We start from the raw sequence: 21,912 nt of genomic DNA on the forward strand, positions 1-21,912 counted from the left end.
AGGTCTGTTAGTCCTTGTGGAGGCGGGCCTGCCCTTCCACTCTGTTGCGCGGTAGGTTTTTGGAGCGCCCCTTCACAGAGCCCCGGTGCTGCGGCCCCAGGTTAGAGGTGAACTCGTGGATCATGGAGGCCGCAGTAGTTGCCAATGTCTGCGTCGACTCATCGGACTCCTCATCGGAAGAGGAGTCGACGACCTCCGCGCGGAACTTGTCCAACATCTGCCACATGTCCATCTGCGTGGGTACAAACTGCAGATCAATGGCCACGCACAATAGCGCCGAAAACACGAGTAGAAACCTACCGGCGCAATTGACCGAACAGGTCGTGGGCGGCGCGGAAGGGCGGCGCAACCGGGAGCGTTTCGCCCGAAAACAGCCCGCAGGTACGCGGCGGAGCACGCTCCTGCTCTCCCGCGCGGCAAGAACGGAGCCGACGCCGACTACTGCGGCGCTACGGCCGTACGGCGGCGCTAGGGGTGGGGGTGGTGCCGTCGCACTAGGGCAGGAAAGAAGGAAGAACAAGAAGCAAATCGAAGCGGTCGATTTCGCTATCCCTGACATGCGGGACCGGGTAAGAAATGGAGGACGCTACCGCCGAGCGTCCGCCGCGACGCAAACCTGGCGCATATTTGGGCCAGGTTTGCGTCGCGGCGGATGGCCCGGTCACTTTGCGTCACCCCGCTGGAACAGACCCCAGACGCATTTCCGGTTACGGCGGACGAAAACGGTCGCTCGCGCCGCTGGAGATGCCCTTAAAGAGAGGAGAAGAAAATGGATTAGGGACATCACCTCAATTGTTGCTCTATGTGGGCCGGGCCTTGAAGCCCAAGCTCTAGATCATGTTGCAGGACCACAAATTCGTTGGCCAATATAAAAACCGAGTTCGTTGCAGCAGCCGCCAAAAGATAGATTTTAATGGCGCCCACTGTGATCGCACGCCCTCGAACTGGGTGCGCAATAATGTCCTTGGCGAAAGGAAATCGCGACGGCATCTTCCTCCCCAACTGTGCACAGCACTGGCTTCCAAAACACGCCTCCGTCACCGCCTCGCCGTCGCCATCACCCCGAAATGAACATGCCACCACCCACCTCGCCTTCCCCCACCCTGCACATGCACTCCCACTCCGCTTCCTCTACCCACGCCACCGCTGTCTGCCAGCCGTAACCACCGCCGCCGCTGAACCCATCGCGCCATGGCGGCCACGCCCGACGACGACCAGGTTGACGACGACGAGTACTACGAGTACAACCCGCACCCCTACGGCGGCGGCTACGACATCTCCGCCACCTACGGCGCCCCCATCCCGCCCTCCCCCTCCACCTGCTACCCCGCCTCCCCTGCTTACGCCCCCGCCGCCTCCCCACCGCGCTACGCTCCGCCGCCTCCTGCACCCGCTCCTGTTCCGCGGGCGCCATCTTCGCCCGCGAAGCCTCGGCCGGTTTCGCCAGAACCTGCAACGAAACCGCCCCCTTCGCCGGCGCCCGTCGCGCAGCCCTTCTACTGGCCGAAGCCGCACGACTACGGGGACGACCCACACGCGCCGCGGCACCCCACGTACCCCACGCCGGAGGTGTTCCGGGGCTGGCCGTACCTGCCGCCGCCGCCGCCACATTGCTGCCGCACCCACACGCACGCGCGGTGCCGGTACGGGCCGCGGGACTACTGGCGGCAGTGCATGCGCGGGCTCGACTTCCTCTTCGGCCACGCCGACGGCTACGGCGAGCGCCGGATCGGGGCGGACTGCCACGGCGTCCCCGTCTACGCCAACAGGAAGGGCGGGGTGGAGGACGCCGTGGTCGTCGAGGTGCCGCCGCCGGAGATTGGGAACGTGCAGTGGCATGATGCCGGCGAGGTGCCGGAAATTGGGAGCGTGCAGTGGAGCTATGCCAGCGAGGTGCCGGAAATTGGTACCGTGCAGTGGCACGGCGACGGCGAGGCGACTGATCATCAGAGCAATGTGAGGAAATACACTACTACGTTATTCTTTAATTAATTTATTATGTTTTAGTTTTTGATTGACTTGCATATTATTGAGTGTTTATATTCCCTCGTTATCAATTTGACATTTTGACTCTTCTGCATTTCCTTGTGCTACTTTGGAAGATACAGCTGTTATCTTGGTACGATACTGCGAAGGACGATACGTATGCATATGCCAATTCAACCTACGGCTCATATGACTCTGCCTACCAACAATCTTACACTCAACCTTACAGTGTTGATGTTGCTTCGGATCAACCTACTTCATGGTTTCCCAATCAGAGCTACCAGGATGTTTACAAACAGGAGGAATCTCAGTATCAGGTATTTTTTCTCACTTCCCAAACATCTAAATGTGAGCTCATTTGCGACTAGTTCTCAGCCTATTCGTTTAACTCAGTTATGTGTAATTGTTGTAATAACTCACTTGTACGTGCTGGTCAATTGTAACTTTTGTTTAATCAGTCACTAAATTGTTTAGCCATAGCTACACGCCTACATCGGTGTTGTCCAACTATTATCGGCGGCGATTTGCTCTGCCCAGTTGACTAGGACATTTGACCTAACAAGAAATGCAAAACGAATCAAGGAGTTGTATGTCTGAGGGATGCTTCAGTAACTCAGTTATGTGAACTAGTTGTTTTAATAACTCAATTGTACTGGTCAATTGTTATGTCTGTTTAATCTGTCACTCAATGGTCTTGCCATAGCCACATCACTGTTGTCAACTACCATCGGCACATCGATTTTCTCTGAGAAATCAACTAATCTCATCAATGGACATGTATGAGTATTTGACCTATACAAAGAGCCATTAGACAAGAAACAGGGAGTTGTATGCCTGAGAGAGGCTCCAGTAACTAGAGCAGATTCATTACTTATGACTTGCACCTGGATCTATCCTGCTACCTGCTTGTTATCTGCACATGAGTCCAGTTATGGTGCAGAAATTTCAGCTCAGCCTATTTATTCAACAATCAAAACTTTAGTGAACAGACACCCTAAAGTTATATTATTATTCTTTTAACCTGGTTAGTTGTGTTGTTTGTTGATTTGTTACTTATGACTTGTACTCAAACATGTCCTGCTTGGCTGCTTGTTATGTTCGGATCTAAACCGCTTCTCAATTTCACGTACAGGAGGTTCCGTCTACTTATGGTGCAGAAAACATTTTTTCATCTCAACCTATTTATTGTTACAACCAACACTTCAGCGAGCAGCCACTGCATGTTCAGGTTGAACCTCCAGAAACAGTTTATTATCACAAGGCGGAGTACCACGAGGTTTGTTACCTAGCTGTTAGCACTATCATTTACTTAGTGCTTTCACTTTGCGCAGATTCATGACTAGTTAATATAGATGCATTTGCTTATTTAGGATGACTACATCTGTCTCCATGTAAAAAACATAATATGCTTCTCAGTATGTTTGTATACAACTTCTGTCACATTTGAGTTACAAGGCTAACTAGGTAATATTTTGATCCTCATCTAGAATTTCTCATCATATACCAACCAAACCAATATTGATAATTTGGAGATGTCGACACAGTCACGTGAGATACAGCCCTATGCAGACGCTCCACTCGAACCTTACCAACCTTCTTGGTTGATGAATTCGGGGTACTATCAGGCCAGCACAGGAGAGGTAGCTCCTGAATATAACAATGTAAGATGCCATCCTGTTTCATTTGAGATGCTATTGATACATGCTGATGCAACACGTCAGTTTGATATATTACTGGCTGGTCGGAGTATAGCTAATACTCCCTGTTAACTCTCTGTTTGGCTTGTAGGATCATTTACAATCTGGTGAATATGGAGATATGGCAAACTTATTTTCGTCTTCCTCATATCCTCAACAAGTAGAAGTTTATGAGCAGTCTTATGGTGATGAGTATATCTCCTCGGAGCAAAATTTTCAGAACAGCTGGAATGTGTTTTCTGAAGATAACTCTGAAATCACCAAATCGGTATATAAGATTGTCCATTGTTATTAAAATTGATTTTGCCATTTTTATAGATCAAATTCCAATGTTGATAGCTCCTATTTTCCTGCTACTATATTTTTTTATGTAGAACTGAATGTTCCATCGTTATTCTTTTAGTGTAACAATCCTTATCCATGGATGCCTATTGTTGGAAGCAAACTCTTAGCCATATTGTCTGCTATTGGTATTGCATCTCCATAGGCAACTTTAGAATTCAGATTTTCCTATTCCTATGTGGTAGGTTTTTCTTTGATGCAAAGTATGTTTTGGTTAATAAATTTAGTTAGTTTTTTTAATTCCTAAATATAGCTAGTTTTTTGTCTATGACTGGCAAACAGTTGGGGATAACTTAACAAATTGGTAAGTTTCGTGGTTTGTTGTGCTTTGCCGTAATTGCTGTTGAATTCCTAAATGAAAAGGAGTAGTTTTTTTTATGGTTAATTCTCATATGCGGAGCAAAACAGTTACCATCCTTAACCTGCAGGGTGGGGATTTCAACCATCTGAATGGCTCCTTCTGGCCCTTTGGAGGATACTGAACATATATACGGAGTACTTTATAGTCTGCAAGGTTGTATTTTGAGTTTTTGACTTCAGGAGCAAAATATTGTATAGTATATACTGTTGTAATTTCACTTTAGAATCACTTTTTGTCTAATTTATCTAGCCGTGCAAACAGTAATTGTTATTGCAAGATATTATGTACCACATATGTGTTAGTTATGGATCAATGCAAGGTAATGACCGCATTGCTGACTTTTGATACATTTTCTTATAGTGTCGCTGATTTTCATTTTGTGTTAATTGTGATCTGATCATGTTGTTTATGCATTTATCTCTTACCTAAGACATGTTGTGTGCAAGAACCATTTGCAGTCAGCCGCACTTGCGTATTCCATTGCATCTTGGTAAACTCATGAGGTACATAATATCTTGCAATGGATACCTTTACTTGATATGGATTCAGATTTGTACAGTGTCACAAAACGGCTAATCCAAACACCTCTTCCAGTTCTTAAAAATTAGTACTACGAGTCTACAAGCTTGAATAGGCCATCAATATAGGCTAATTGTTGAAACTTGTTGATTGATAGAGTTTAATTTTTTAGTTAAAACCTTAGTTTTCAACGATATCTTCATATTCCAATTTTTTTATTATCAAGTGGCACGGTAGGCTGGATCAAAACGCTATACACGGACCCCACAGAGAATTTGCCACTCTCGTGTAGATTCCAACGAAACTCGCCAGTCCCATGCGTCAACTGGACCATATCCAGATGCTGAAGCAAAGCATTCGAGGATGCTAGCCTTGGACCAACAAGATCTCGTCTGGACGTCACATTTGGGGGTGAAGTTTCCATTACATTTGCTAAAGTATCCAATTTGTGACGCACAATATTGTATATTGCAGGATATTGTTCACAAAGAGTGGCATTACCAAGCCATTTATCTTTCCAGAATCTTATCTGAGATCCATCCTTGATAGAGAAAGACCCATATGGAAAGAAAAACTTATTTGTCGCCATAAGGCCAGCCCAGAAGTGCGAGTCTCCAGGTTTCCAATAAACCTGCGACAAAACCTTTGAGCCGACATGCTTTCTCTTCAGGATGGTTTGCCAAATCCCATCTTCAGAAGCTTGAATAACCATTTTTCAAGGAGTGCTCTCACTTTTTTACCTCAAGGTCATGAATACCAAGTCCTCCTTGCTCTTTTGGACGGAAAACAACATTCCATTTAGCCATTCGTCGATATTTCTTTTTCTCACTGACTCCTTGCCATAATAATCTTGATCGGAAATAGTCCAATATTTGCAAGACTCCTTTAGGCATCTGGAAGAAGAAAATCATATACAGTACCATATTGCCGAGTACTGAGTTAATGAGGACCAACCGTCCGGCAAGAGATAGTAATTTTTCTTTCCAGCTACTTAACCGCTTTTGGAGTCTTTCCTTGACGTGTTTCCATTCAACATTTGTAAGCTTTAGATAATGAATCGGAATGCCTAAATAACTGATAGGGAACTGACCAATCCCACAGCCAAAAAGATCAGCATACTGGGTGGCCTTATCTTACGCCTCACCAAAGCAAAACAATTCACTTTTATGAAAATTAATTTTAAGACCTGATAGCTTCTTGAAGGCTGGTAAAATCAGCTTAAGATTTTTTGCTTTCTCAAGATCATGTTCCATAAATAGAATCGTATCATTGGAGTACTCAAGAATAGATATACCACCATCCACAAGATATGGAACTACCCCTTCAATATGACCCTCAACTTTTGCACGTTCAATAATTATGGCTAGCATAGCATATCAACCACTATATTAAATAACATAGGTGATAATAGGTCACCTTGTCTTAATCCTTTTTTCGTCTGAAAGTATCTACCAACATCATTATTGACTTTGAGCACAACACTTCCCCCGAAAGCAAAATTATGAATTAGAGCACGCCACTCATCAAAACAATCTTTGATTCCGAGTGTTGAAGGAAAGACCTGTTGACCTTGTCGTAGGCCTTTTTTAAGTAAATTTTAGAATGACCCCATTAATCTTTTTCTGATGTAACTCAAGAATTGTTTCATGCAGGGTTAATACCCTGTCAAGGATATTTTTCCCCTGCATGAACACAATTTGAGAGGATCGCACTACATGACCAGCCACTGAATTCAGCCTAATAGTTTATTTTTCGAATTTGTTTCGCTCTTGGGTCAATTTTGCCATGTTTTCCCCGGCCTGGAGTACAACTACCATATTAAGTACCAACTTTGCTAACTTTTGCCAAAAAAAAACAACTCTAAGGCCTCGAGTCACAGTTGCGTTGATGGCCGCTTAATAGCTTGTTTAAATTTGATGGCCGCTTGGTAGTTTTCGCAAAAATAGCAAAGTTGGTACTAATCTCTTATCTTAGCTCGAAATGTGGTAGTTTTCTATAATTTACTCTGTTACCTGGTCCAATTGCCTTGGTTTAGCCCACACATTTGGGGCGCGCTTGGTAGCCTGGGCGCCCTTGGCTCGCATCGGCCCAGCATTTTTTGGGCCATTTGGTTTTCTGTGCCCAGTCGCGTTCTTGCATAGCACAGGTCTTAAAGGGTCTGTTTGGTAGGCTGGGACGATTTCTTGCATCACCGCGCCAACGAGATGGGAGCTTCTGCACGTTGAGAACGCCATGGGCTAGAAAACGTCACTCGTTTGACAGCCTGTGCAGAATTTTTGGCCCAGCAGAAACGAAGGACTCAGCCTGTTTGGTTTCATACGAGCCTAGCTTTAGCCACACCACTTATCCACATGGTCACCTTACCTCTCACCTCCTCACCTATCACAAAGCTTTACGCCGCTGTCACGAAGCCTGGCACCGCGCCGGTGCGCGAAAAGACTACCATGCCACTCTCGCCGACGATGGCCAAGGTGGCGTGCGCAAGACTGGGATGAATATGATAGGCCGAAGCTTTGATGTAGCACAACAAGAACGTCGCCACCATGACACCGCCACTGCCTAGACCTACACGGTTACCACCATGGATTACTGCCTATAACATACCATAACCATCACCACCATGACACCGCTGGTCACGCCCACCATAAGCATCACCACGTCGACGAACAACATCATGCACCGTCGTTCACGCTCGCCAGAAACATTATAATGTCGCCGACGAAGTCGTCGAACACCACCATGACACCGCCGGTCACGCCGGTCACAGGCATCACCACGTCACCGAACACGAAGACGAACACCGCCGTTCATGCCCCGTCACAAGCATCACCATGTCACCGAGCACAAAGCTGAATACCACCATAACACCGCCGGCCACGCCCGTCATAAGCATCACCACGTCATCAACCACGAAGACGAACATCACCATGGCACCACCACCATGGATTCTCACCTCTCACTTGTCACCTACCATCACCACGCTGCAACACTCATCATTTGCATACAAGCCTGGATCCTGATGGTGCACAAGAGAGCAGTTAGGCATGCTGCTTTTCCTCGTGTGACTTACGGTCCTATGGTACGACGATATTAGGAGAGGATTGCCAACCTAAACCACATCTACAACAGCAACGATGTAGATGCTATCCAGATGCTACGGATGAGAAGAGCCTCTTTCTATGCACTTGTGAAAACGTTCAGGGGTAGATGATTGCTGACTGATAGCATCCACACCTCTGTCGAAGAACAAGTCGGAATGTTTCTTCATGTCGTGGGTCATAACCAGAGGTTCAGAGTCATCCATAGCACATTCAGGCGATCCACGGAGACTATCCCTCGGTACTTCCAGCAGGTGTTGCACACAATTGGGGAGCTCAGAGGTGAAATGATCAAGCCAGCATCAATGAACACCACACCCAAGTTCAAGAACAACTACTGGTGGTTCCCTTATTTCAGGGGTGAGTACAAAAATCATGTTCTTTCTACCTATCAGATGTATGGTACTGTCAGAAACATGACTGTGTGCTAATTTTTTTACAGGATTGCATTGGGACTATTGATGGTACTCATGTCACTGCAAAGGTACCGAGATCAATGTCTGCAGCATTTCGCGGGAGGAAGCACTACACCAGCCGTAACGTGCTAGCAGTTGTGGATTTCGATATGAGGTTCACCTACGTGCTTGCTGGGTGGGAGGGTTCAGCTCATGATGCGAGCATCCTGGCCGACAGCTTGTCAAGGCCTGATGGGTTGCAAATCCCCGAGGGTAAGTTCTACCTTGGAGATGCTGGATATGAATGCCGACCTGAAATTCTACCTCCCTTTAGGAAAACAAGGTACCACCTCAACGTGGTCTCGGCGAAGCACCAACCTCTGAATGCCAGAGAGTTGTTCAGTATGAGACACTCAAGCCTTAGAATCACCATTAAGAGGGCCTTTGCTGCATTGAAGAACAGGTTCAAGGTCCTTGACCAGAAACCGTTCCACACGTTTGACACTCAAGTAAAGCTGTTCCTTGCTTGCTGCATTCTTCACAATTGGATCCTAGGTTGGGGCGAGGATGAGTTCTTCGAAGAGGTTGTCGCTTTTGATGAAGTCGAGACCGACCATGGCGTGGATGCAGGCGACAATGATGCCTGGAAGGTGAAGATGCAAGAGTAGGCAGACACAACGTGGGAAGCCAGAGGCAACACCACCATCTGAGAAGTGAAGAAGAAGAATCCCCTATGATCCCCTGTTTCTCGAGCCCCTTTTCGATCCACGTATGTTGAACGACTCCGTTATGATAAACTGCAATTCTTAGTAGCTAGGGACCATCGTGTTATGAACTACCATTCGTAGTAGCTAGGGTTGATTTTGTGAACTGCTATGCTTCGTAAGTTTGCAACTATCATGAACTGTGATCTATGTGTGATGGAAGGTGAGAACATGATAAGGCTACCCGTTGTAAAGAAGAGGTAACATTAGCCATACCCGAATGGTACCAAACAGACCTAATCTCATCTCCATCAGGATTTCGGATTGGCTGCAGATAAACAAACAGAAACACTTTTTCAGCCCAGCCGATCCGATGCAGCGATCTACCAAATAACAGGCCATTGCCCGCCAGTTCAGGGTGCAAGCGGTAGCGGGCCGACTGCGGCGCCACAAATTAGGCCCAGTTAACTGCATATGCGAGCATCCACGGAAATTAGAAAGAAAAAAAACGGCGTATGCGGGCCGGCCCGCAGATGCCGCATATCACCGCATATCGTAGTCAACGAGCCAGCCATCGACTAGGGATTCCGCGGATTCCTCCTTCGTCTCCGCCACTGGAGCGTCGCCATGGCCGCCATAGCTGCAATTCCTCCTCCGGCTCCGCCACTGGAGCGTCACCATGGCCGCCATAGCTGCAGTTCCTCACCTCCTCCCTCGATCCCGTCCCTCCTCCCTCGATCCCGTCCCTCCAATCAACATCCCCCAAGGTCAGCGACGGGCAGTCGCGGGCTATGTCGGCAATGGCGCCAAGCAGGTTAGATGGCGGATGGCGTGGATGGCGTGGGGAGGGTGGCTGGCCAAGAGGTCAATGGCGGCGAATCAGAGCGTGGCACATACGGGATGGGGCCGAGTCATTCTCCCTTCCTCTGCTGAAACAACTGCACATGCAGGAGCCCGCATGAGTCCGATTAATTTTGGCTGGCCTTCCGCGGCGTCCTGCTTAACTATCGCGGGCTGATGCGGCGCTTAAGCGGGCCCCCGCGTTTAATCCCACTTACACCCTGACCTCCAGTGAGCCAGGAATCGCCGGGCCAGGCTACCAAACGCGCTGCCCGGCGTCCTTTTCGCGTCCTTTCCGCACGACCGAACCCATCCCCAGAAGACTGTTCCACGACTCGCGACTTGCTCTCACTCTCGCGTCGGCCGGCGGCGCTGGGAGCGACGGCTGTGGCCACCCGAGCACTCCGGCGACCGGAGAGAGCCCCTCCCCGAGCGCATCGCCCAAAGCCCCTCCCCGACCGCATCGCCTCGAAGCTGTACACCGCCACCAACCTCCCTCCGATCTGTACTCCGCCCTGAAGATCTTCTCCGCTCCGGCGACGATGACGGCGGTCCGGTGAGCAAGGTAACCCCCTTCACCTCTTCCTCCTTCCTCCCCCTGTTTGGAAAATTTCAGAGGAGAGGTGGAGGTGGTTCATTAGAATCTGCCCGCTTAACCCCGCCTCCCCCCCGGGCTTCTCCTTCCCCCCCCCTGTTTGCAAGATTTGGGAGTGTTGGGTTATAGAGGCTTTTAGCTAAGGGATGGTAGGGACGGCGGAGGTTTTTCTCACTTGGAATTTGAGACAGGATTGCCCGGAGTTGGTCCGTGGGAAGGAAGGATTGGAGTTTGAGATAGGATTGCCCAGAGTTGTCCGTGGGAAGGAAGGACGATCTTATCTCCTGTCTGAATTGGGGGGCATGAGATATGCATCTGTCCGTATTATGTAGCACAAGTTCTCCCGAGCTCTTCAGTTTTTCTACACTGCAGAGAACACAATGAATTATGGATTTGATTGTAGTAGTATACTTATAACTAAGCTAATTGATGCATGGCCTTCTCTTCCGTAGAGAAAAAAGAAGTAGAGGTATAAGGCTTGCAGTAAAGGGGGCCAAAAGACAAAGCTTTGTGTTTCTTTCTTCGAGAATATACTCTCAAGTAGTATTGTAGGAGTAACCGGTAAAAGGTTGGGTCAAATGGGCCGCATTTGTCTTTGTGAAAGCTGATTGCCTGAACAAAAATACTAGGCTTCCTTGTGATCTTAAGACTCATTGTAATGTGCGCAATCATACTATGAATATACACCATTGTTCAGTAGACATTTAGTTCAGATGTCTATGTGACATTAATTCCACCAGGCTGTTATTTTGGTGTGTCATTTGAGTTCAGAGGCTATTATTTCATCCGGCCCCATATCTATTGACCCCGAGGCTTCTAGCATTGGTAGTTTTTTTAGCAGTATCAGATTTTGCTCCCCTGGAATTTTGTGCCCAGAGTCTGATAGCCCGCTGAATTGGCCGTTCTTCTGTGATTGCTTGTTTCTTAGTTCATCAGGCTACCATCTTTCAATCACATTTTATTCAACTCTTAATACTTACAACACTGCATTTAAGGATTTGTAATACTAGTACAAGCTAGTGTTGCACTTGTTTATTCTCTGCAATATGTTTTCTTTCGTTCTGGGGAAGTGAAGGAATGGTTGGCAGAAGTGAAGCTACTACTCCCAGAGTACTTTTTTTTTTTTTACCATTTTCACTTCTTTACCAGTAGTACATGGCAAATAAGTTACATCAGTAGTTTTAGGCAGAGCATGTAGAGAGAGAAAGATCTTGAAGCTCTGGCACTATTGCCTGTATTTTGCCTCCCAATTCCATCTGAAGGCATCGTCTACTCCAACAGTCAACGTTGATGTCCAGGCAGCTGCTAACTCCAACAACCCAGCTTTGCAGTATGCTTTCTGGCCAGATTTAGAGAGGAAGGATCTCCTCTTGTGTATGTTGTGTGGTCAGAAAGTCCATGCTGGAGTAGGAAGGTTGGTGCGGCACCTTGCCAGAGGTTCCAGTGATGTGAAGATGTGTCCCGAGTCAACCACAGAAATCAAGAAAGAGATGCGCAGCTACTTAAATAGGAGGAAGTTTAAAGCCATAGAGCGAGATGTAGATGAGGAAGATGCAGACGAAGTTTGAAGACGCCGTTCCATCATCTACACAAAATGATTTCAGGATTGGGGATGTGTGTGGAGTTATGCCATCAACTACTATTGTATTAGTTTGCCGTGTTTATGTAATTATGTTGCTAAATTTCCTAATTTGCTGCCATATGATAATAATGTCATATTTCCTGCCATACTGTATATTATTTATTATTATTACGCCCAACGCCCAGTTGTTGCCATAGAAGGCGACATGTTGACTCAACTCCTCGAGCTTTACTCGACTCCACTCAACCACATGAAAACAGAGTCACTGTATGGTTTAGATAGAATGTTTCTTGTCTAGGTTTGAGGAGTTGCATTTTGAACTATGTGGTATTTAATCGCGGCTTGTTATTCCAAGAGCTTCTGGGTGTTCTAGCTTCTCAATAATGTGATCGCCACCTTCTTTTGTTGGCGATAGATTCCAAAGCATGAACAATTTCTATTTCTGCACTGCAGGTACTTTGCCCCAGGGTATAAGTGGCTTGTCCAAGCCTGTAGTTGGTCAGCTGCAAGCAGCGTAGCCGGAAGGAAGTACTCAGACAAGCCAAGAAGTAGGGCAACCGCATATGAATCCATCAAATCAATTATCTCAACCAACATTGGTAACTGGAGATTCAGAAAATGAAAATCATTTATCTCAACCCCAGGGTATAAGTGGCTTGTCGAATCCTATAGTTGGTCAGCTGCAAGCAGCGGAGCAGGAAGGAAGTACTCAGACAAGCCAAGAAGTAGGGCAACCTCATATGAATCCATCAAATCAATTATCTCAACCAACATTGGTAACTGGAGACTCGGAAAATGAAAATCAATTATCTCAACCCCAGGGTATAAGTGGCTTGTCCAAGCCTATAGTTGGTCAGCTGCAAGCAGCGGAGCAGGAAGGAAGTACTCAGACAAGCCAAGAAGTAGGGCAACCGCATATGAATCCATCAAATCAATTATCTCAACCAACATTGGTAACTGGAGATTCGGAAAATAGAAACTTCATCCAACAGGAGCAACACCATTACCAGCCAGAAGAGCAGCCACGTTCTGAGAATCAACTGCAGCAATCTGAAAAAGGAACAGAGTATGTTAGTCAACAGAGTTTGACAGGTTCTATGGAAGATGCCTCTCAGCCTCGTCTAGACCAGCAGCATGTAAATCCAGTGGCTGGTCAGCAAGCACCACCTGGTGCCCAGGAAACACGGAAGAAAGGATATCAGCCATCCATACCATTTAATATGTTGATTCCAATCCTACAGGAGCATCTTGACAGAGATAAAGATATGCAGCTTCAATCTGTATGGGCAAAACTTAGGGTGCGTTTTGTTCATTCTTCTGTTAGTTAAAGTTATTATATCTATTAGTTAAAATTATATAACTTGGTATTGCTATGTTGCTATAGACTTCTCAGTGTGTCTATTCCAAAAGAACAGTAACAGAGGCAGATCGACATAGTAAATATGGTTTGCACCAGTTTTGCTAAATTAAACTTACTAAGCTTGGTTATTCTATGTTTGCAGCGTAATGAAGTCCATAAAGATGATTTTTTAAGAGTCATAAGGAATATCGTTGGGGATCAAATGCTTAAGCAGGCAGCCCATAAAGTTTTTGCACAGGTGAATTTGTGATGTTAACAACATCACTGCCCTTTTTTTGTCGGTACATAACTATCTATCGAACTTGACGAGCGTGGAGCCAGTTTGAGTTTCCATGTTTGTTGAGTGATTCAGTTCTTTGAGTAATATCTCATATTGTCATGCTTATATTTGCTTTATTTTGTCTTGTTTGCAGATGCAAGCTCAGGCACAACGAAATAAGCAGGGAAATGCAAATCAGCATTCTTTCTCACCTCAAGCGTCTACACAACAGAGTTCTGCCAGTGGATCAGCAAAATTGCCTGATCAGCAAGTTCGCATGCCTACCCCACCTAACCAGGTTCAGAAAAGCCAGGCGTCATCTTCACCTCAGACCTTTGTGCCACTTTCAGGCACACAAATGCATAACAGTATGCACTACTTTGCTCATGATAATTCCATCCAAACGCCAGATGCAAAGGGGTGCATGCTATGCCAAATCGACCACCTATCATGAATCCGTCAACTCCATTGCAGACAAGTAACAAACAGCTGCAACCCACAAAAATCCAGCAAGTCTCGCAGCAATTATATGGAGCCACTAACACTCCTCAGTCGTACCCTCGTCCAACCATTGGTTCGATGCCTCTTAGACCACAGAGTTTAGCATCTGAAACACGACCTCCCTTGCATTCTCATGGAATGGTTCCGGCGAAAATTGGCACTGTTCCTACTCATCCCACAATACAACAGAATGCACCTGCACGCCAAATGCAACAAAATAAGGATATGAAAAATTCTTCGGCGAAATTGCATGGAAAGCAGGTAATTTATCCTCCAGCATGTCGCTTTCCAAATCTCACCGCAATTTAATTCATTTTAGTTTCCTCTGAATAGTCTGAACCACCAAATATGTTATACATGGAATAATTGTAGGAAAATGAACTCTTAGAAGTATATGCTTCCCCTCACATGCAGTGCTTTAATAATACCAGAATAAACAGAAAGGAAGCCTCACAATCCATGTCCTTGAGATCACATTCGTAGCTGTTCAGATATAACATTGTCTTATCTAGGATATCTGGCACTTTATGGTATTAGCATCATGCCAGAATGAAATTTGGGAGTATTTAATATCTGAAAATAAAATTACTGTTGGGTCATTACACTAGAGTTGAAGTATTGTTTTACAAAATACAAATTCACTTAGCAACCGCCCTCTATAACATGGGGACATCAGTATAAGCGGCGGGGCCGCCCTTAGGTGCGCCCCACGCAAGCGGGTGACATAACAAGTGGTAGGTTTCCATTTGAATCCCAAAGTAGTTACTAAAGATAGAGTTTGTATCCCTCAAGGATTAGATTGGTTTGGGGTGTCTCCATCTACATTAGGAGACATCGGCTATTGAATAAAGCAGGCAAGAAGTTATCAATAATTTCCCCTTTCCTCTCCCTCTGCCCTAGCCACCGCACCACCTCCACCAAAGGCTGAACAACCACATTTTTAATCATTCGCCAGTGTTGTTGACACCAAACAGTTTGACAATGTGGATTGATTGGGTATATATATCACCACTTATGGTTTATAGTTGTTACATGGATAGTTTTAAGACTTCGCTATGAATGCATCAGCTAGATTGTGCCTAGGCATCCAATCGGCTGGGAGCCTGGGACTAGGTGCTGTGGAGTCTTTCCTTGCGTGAAGATGATTAGGTAGGTACCTGCAAAAAGACCTGTCCAGGTGGCGTCGAATGTCACTGGGGGATGGACATGGTGGCCACATGGATCAGTTTGGTCCTTAAGACCCACCTTGACAGATTGATAGGGTCCTAACCTATAGAGAGGGATGGGCCAATGATGATTCATCGAGAGCTAATTTAGCTTCCACCTTTGCTGCTCATGGTTGCTGTTGCAAGCCTGATTGCCAACTCCCTCCCTCTGATCTGTGCCGTGGTGCTGCCTGTAATTTTATCCTCAATTGGATGAATGGTAGAATATGCATATTCACAAAAATCCATATAATATCACACGATTAGTTAATACTGTGAAAATGTGTGGTACTAGGGATATTTGCTTCGGCAATAGCCTGTGAAATTTAGATGCTTTGTAATAGCACATTTAGAAATTATTGTGGTGCATATATATGAAGTTCCACTCTTCAATTAGCACATTAGGTCCTTCATCCAGGCTTTTACGTTATACTTGGATCAGCTGCAGCGCTATGTTTGTTTGGTATGTGTTTTTCTAAATGACCATCAGCCATGTTTTTTAGTTAGAAAAATGAGGAGAAACAAAATATAGGAGATTGTTTCCTGTTGAATGGCTATATATCCTATATCCGTTGCGTATTTTTCGTACTTCAGAACTTGCAATTTTAAAATGCTTCTTCATATGTAAATTGTGCATTTACTCTTCTGTCTGCACTGTTAGGCCGCCCCTAAAACATCTACACCACCTGCTGCAAAGACTAATAAGAAATCAGGTGGCCAGAAGAAACCATTGGAAATGGCTGGCTCTGCACCAGCACCATCCAGGTTTTCATGATTCACATCATCCTACCTCTTCTGTTTTGGCTGAGTGTATTATAGTTTATGGATTGTTTGCATTTTATTGATAATTCCTGATCTAATTTCCTTTCCTAGCAAAAAACAAAAGACAGCTGGAGCCTTCCAGGAACAGAGCATTGATCAACTTAATGATGTCACAGCTGTTAGTGGTGTTAATCTTAGGGTACGAATATTTGATTGATGGTTGATTTCTATTCCTATTTGTGCGTCTTGATTGTATTCCATTGCTATTGTTATACTTCAATAGGAAGAAGAAGAACAACTGCTCTCCGCCCCGAAGGAAGAGAGCGCAGCCTCAGAAGCAGCACGGAGAATTGTACAGGAAGAAGAAGAAAATCTCTTTCTGCAGAAGGGCCCTCTTCTGAAAAAACTAGCAGCAATCAGTTAATCTCTTTGAACTTGATATTGACATCATAAAACTGTATTTACACACACCATAAATATTTGAAGCAACACTCACTGATGAGTGATGACATGTTTTTGTCAGTTCTTAAATGTAACTTGAAGAACGCCGGTGCTGATGTTGAGCGTTGTTTATCAATGGTAAGTTGCTCATATGACCATCCCACATAATTTTGTGGCAGTATGTCTAACTTCAAAACTTCCTTAGTGTGTGGAGGAGCGACTGCGACGATTCATCAGTACTCTCATAAGAGTTTCGAAGCAGGTTAGTTTTTCCACATCGTTCAGTTATTGCTTTTTCCAGTTTATGGTATAGTTTGATATTGTGAGATACTGACCATTCTTATTGCTAGAGAATCGACACGGAAAAGACTGGTCATCGACTAGTTATTACTTCAGATGTCGGCCGTCAAATTTTGCAGATGAACCAGAAAGCTAAAGAAGAATGGGACAAAAAACAAGCAGAAACTGACAAGAACAAGAAACAAACTGAGGTATTCCATAACCTCCATTTTATTATACTCCCTCTGTCTCTATTTAGGTGGCACACACGTTTTCCGAAGTTGTATTTTAACCATCATGTTGACCAACAAAATAATGATTATATGTGAAGAAAGTTATACCGTTGAATTTGTATTCGAATAAACTTTTTAATGGTATCTTTTTTTATAATGACACATTTATTATTTGTCAAATCATTGTAAAAGTTAAAACACAGAAAACAAAGGTGCCACATGCATTGGGACGGAAGGGGGATTCAACTTGGATGACATGCTTGCTCCATTGAACTATCATGCTATTATTTAATTACTTACATTGTACCCAAAGTTACTTAGTACTAGATAAATCTGCGACAGTTAATATGAAAAGGAGGCAGTATTAAGTTTTATTTAACACATACACCTTTTGTTTATCCACGCCTTTCTGGAATTCATATAGATGCTGGTTAGTTATAATTCCTTGGGAGGTCGTCAGTTTTCATATGTGTTTTGGCAAAATTTCCAAGAGAGAAAATAAATTCTCTGGAATTCATATGGATGCTGGTTGGTAATCCTTCAGAGGTCGCCAGTTTTAATTTGTGTTTTGGCAAACTTTCCAAAATAGAAAATAAATTTGAATTAAATTAATAGGTGTTCTAAATTGCCTTACATTTTTGGTATCTTTGTCTTACTGATTCTCTAAACTGAACAGTAATAAGTTCCCCTGATTTCGCACTTAAAGATCTATTCCCTCACTTATATTTGCAAAATCTCATGGAACTGTGTGTTGATGACTTTAATTAATTTTATCCTTGCGTGGCAGGATGAAGGCAGTGGTGCTGCAGAATTGGACAGAGAAAAAGAGGAAAGTCGGCCAAAGAATGCGAAGGTAACTATCTGATTCCATCTCTCAGATTGACAGCTCTTCTTTTCCTGATATCCTAACCTCTTACAGCCCAACAAGGAAGAAGATGATAAAATGAGAACAACAGCTGCAAATGTTGCTGCCCGGCAGGCAGTTGGAGGAAGTGACATGCTGTCAAAGTGGCAGCTGATGGCTGAACAAGCTAGGCAGAAGCGAGCACCAGTACCGAGGCCAGCACATGGATCTGGAAAAGGTTCGGCAGAACAGAATGAAGCTTCAAAGAGGAGCCATTTTGCAGCCTTCGGAACTGGTAAAGGAAGCATTCTGACATCAAATTACTTTCACACTCTCATGCTGCGGCATTAGAGAGAGTGTTCTGAACTTGGGACACACACACACATCACATATACTGTTTATTTCAGGAGGCACGAAAAGGCAAGGCAAGGGTTCATTCGCTACGCGTCACTCGCATGGGCCACAACGAACTGTTTCAGTGAAGGATGTAATCTGCGTCCTGGAGAGGGAGCCTCAGATGACGAAATCACGGCTAATTTATCGGCTATACGAGCGATTGCCTGGAGATTTCACCACAGATTAGGCTGAATTATGTAGTGTAACTTATAGCGTGTAACCGTTTGTTGATGCACAGCCCGTCGCTTCAGACTGACATGTTCCATTCGATATGGTGGATTGCAGTGATCAGATAAATTGATGATAGCCCCAGCTAGTTGACATGATACATCTCTTAAACACATAAGATGGCTAATAGCCATCAAACTGATTCTGTAAAAATTCCAGTGTAAAGTGCGTCTTATGATAAGAGAGACCTTGGATTCTCACTGTCTCCTGCTACAGTAGATTCGCTGGTTTCCTGGTGTGTACTGTAGGAGCTGTTAGGGACCTCGCCGGCGACGTCCTGGAGAACTGGAGATGGAGGGGTGGCTGGTTTGGTTTTTGCAGGTGGTGCTTGTCATCTTCAGCGGTGGTGCTCGGTGGAGCGGCACGTCGGAGCACTCCCTTCCTCGGGCTAGTGGTCCTTCAGGGCTGCCGTGTGAATCTGCCCCCCTCCCGGATCTTGAGGTGGTGGATCCGGTCGAAGTTGTTGGAGATGCTGGTGGTGGAGCGAGTCGATGCGGTCGACGGAGCAGGATGGAGGCTTCTTCGGAGTTCGAGGTTCGATGACTTCCTATCTGCAGGGGTCTTCTTCCAGTCCAAGGTTCGAGTGGAGAAGCAGCGGCGGCACGCCATCAACTTTCTATTACCCCACACGAGGCTGCCTCCCCCAGCCGAAGAACACCTCGCCAACCTTCGGAGCCACAAACTTTCTTCTGTGGCGAATTAGATTATCTAGGAGTGGTAGACTCTCATCTTTGTCCACAAAAGTCTCAAAAAGTATCGATGTTTGCCTCTTGATGATAGATCCGCTTGAAATATCATACTATTGGTAGTTAAGAATTTTTTTTTTGGAAAAATGGGATAGATATTAGTGATTCATCGTTTGTACCCTTCTGTAAAACCTATACGCTGACCAAATCGGTGCCTACTAGGCGCACAACCCCTTGCGCGGGTATGGGCCTGGACTAGGTAGGTTCTTTTTCACTTTTTGTTTTCATTTTCATTTTTCTTTTATTTTCTATTCTCCTTTTCTTTTTTTCTTTTTTCTTTTTTTTTTCAGTTCGAAAAAAATACTTAAATTAAAAATGTTCAAATTAAAAAATGTTCTAACTTGGAAAAAAGTTCAAATCTGAAAATGTTAATACTTAAAATATGTTAAATTTTGGAAAGAAAAAATAGTTTTCTTCGCCAAAATTTTAAGGGTGTGAAAATGATGGATGAGGATTACTCCAAGGTCCACAAGGCATATCCGACGATCACAGAAACGGATTGGGAAACATTCAAGAAGAATTGCGCTACAAAGGAGGACACTGATTTGCGATAGTGGAGTTTGGACATGCGTTGCTTGAACATAGGTTCCCACGGTCTCGGAAGCCGTGGTTACGACCACAAGAGACCGGGGTGGGAAAGGGAGGACGCTGGTCCTTTAATGGCTCGCAAAACCAAGCCCTAGATTCCAACTAGAGCATGGTCGAGAACTATATCACCCATGTGATGGATCTGACCGTTGAAGATAAGAAGTTAATCTTTTGGGGCTTTAATAAAAGGTAAGTGACGTGGGCATAACCCTTCGGGTACTCGACATTGCCATACCCGGTGCAAACTATGAAGCTGGACCAGCACAAGGACTCGACGAGCTGGACCTGCACACGCCTCAACTTGGACTAGAAGGAAAGAAGACTCCAACACAAATCCTACTAGGACTCTTGTAAACCCTAGCTTGGCTGATATATAAAGCCAGGCAGGGGCAACCCTTAGACAAGCATATTCAGAAACATAATCATAGAGGCGACACGCCTAGAAACCGCAACCCGCGGATTAGAACTAGACTAGATCCAACAACTCCGCCTATGGCGGCCCCCTGTACCCATATATTCATATAGTGGATTGCTAGCAGGACGTAGCGATCCTCCACCATGGGGACGTGAACCTGGGTACGTCGTGTACCGCCTCGCTCCCGGAACTTCCGTCGTCGCATTTCTCTAAAACCCAAGCCCCTCATGGTGGGCATTGCCGCCTCGACAATTGGCGCCGTCTGTGGGAAACGCGACGCTGGATTTTGTCATCTGGGCGAGATCAGTCAAACTCATCATCGTCAACAACGTCAGATCAAGTCGCCACGCGATATTCGCCTGGGCTTGGCCGCTCGTATGCATACGTACGTATGCAGCAAAATTCCAGAGGAGAAGAAGCACGCTTCACAAGTTTCAAGATTCACCAGTAGCATGTTTTGATCATGGTCGGGAGAGGCTGCGCTGGAAGAACCCAATTAAGCATCGGCAGTTTCCGTCCAGGCTATTTGTTCACGTCGCACCGGCCGGCGTGGTTCCGATTTCTTTTTTCTGTTCGCTATTTACCTTCCTGGTCTACTCGTCCTTGCGGGCAGAATTGTCGATGGGCTTCGGAGGCGTGAGCAGCTGCAGCAGATCGATCAGGCCTCCGCTTTGCCGCGTCTGAGTTTCAACGAATCTACCAATCAGCAATCATGGATCTAATCCTTTGCATACATGATGATTGACATGTGCTCATCGTTTGAGGGAAGAAACGTGAAAGATCGGGCTAGCTAGTATACATGTTTGCCTAGTCGCGAGAGGATTACATCTAGTAAGGGAAAAAGGTTCGGCTGGAGACTACGCGCATGCATGCGTGCGCGAGACGCGCCGGCGAGACCCCAATACGAATCGCTCAAGTACAGCTTCACTATTTCTTAATGACGGAGACAGCAGCTCAACAGAATACTCGACATCGACTTGGCGATCGCAATGCAGCTGAATAAAATCCGACCCAATCACCGGTCAGGCGCCCCTCACCATCCGACGCAAAAAATATCAGGTGCTATACTTTCAATTAATTACTACTCGCAAGATTTTATTTCGCCAAATATTTTTTGGTCCATACTATTATTCGTGCACAGTTTTTTGCGCTGTAATATGACTGCAGATCGGAACAAGCTTCGATTGCTTCACCGCGCATAGTCGCCACGCTCGGGGCTCGCTCGTTGCATCACGGACTTGAAATATTCGGGAGCTCGCCCGTCGACTGCCCTGCTCGACTGACCGCACCCGCCATCGCGCACTCTTCTTACTCGGGGGATCGCCTGCCACGGACCCGACATTACGGACCCGATATATTCGGATGCTCACCCGCAGCGGATCGACTATGTCAACCGCGTCCTCTTCATCGGCCACGTCAGCTAGGCGCCGCATGGACTATCTTTGGCCCATCGGGAGCACCGGTTCGCTGGAACCCGAGAAGATATGAAGACTATTACTCCCATCGGGAGCGCCGGTTCGCTGGAACCCAAGAAGA

The 21,912-nt window shown here is 45.7% G+C and overlaps 1 protein-coding gene and 1 pseudogene across 1 annotated transcript; both read left to right on the forward strand.

The window, feature by feature from the left end:
* The first annotated feature begins 1,183 nt into the window (after positions 1 to 1,183).
* Positions 1,184 to 4,551, forward strand: LOC124678932 (uncharacterized protein At5g39570-like). Its single transcript, XM_047214785.1, has 6 exons — positions 1,184 to 1,869; positions 2,109 to 2,303; positions 3,119 to 3,262; positions 3,474 to 3,647; positions 3,775 to 3,951; positions 4,454 to 4,551. Exons 1-6 carry the CDS (start codon positions 1,192 to 1,194, stop codon positions 4,505 to 4,507), a joined length of 1,422 nt encoding a protein of 473 aa, XP_047070741.1. The 5' UTR covers positions 1,184 to 1,191; the 3' UTR covers positions 4,508 to 4,551.
* Positions 4,552 to 12,632: 8,081 nt separating this feature from the next.
* LOC124670704 lies at positions 12,633 to 18,829 on the forward strand (annotated as a pseudogene).
* The last annotated feature ends 3,083 nt before the right edge of the window (positions 18,830 to 21,912 follow it).

This window comes from Lolium rigidum, chromosome 7 (genome assembly GCF_022539505.1).
Source record: "Lolium rigidum isolate FL_2022 chromosome 7, APGP_CSIRO_Lrig_0.1, whole genome shotgun sequence".
In the NCBI taxonomy this organism is placed as follows: Eukaryota; Viridiplantae; Streptophyta; class Magnoliopsida; order Poales; family Poaceae; genus Lolium; species Lolium rigidum.

Bases quoted from the DNA above. Each gene is read 5' to 3' on its own strand.
- LOC124678932 (XM_047214785.1), top strand. From the start codon at position 1,192: ATGGCGGCCACGCCCGACGACGACCAGGTTGACGACGACGAGTACTAC. The intron at 2,304-3,118 runs GTATTTTTTCTC...TTTCACGTACAG, and splicing joins AGGAGGAATCTCAGTATCAG to GAGGTTCCGTCTACTTATGG. The intron at 3,263-3,473 runs GTTTGTTACCTA...ATCCTCATCTAG, and splicing joins ACAAGGCGGAGTACCACGAG to AATTTCTCATCATATACCAA.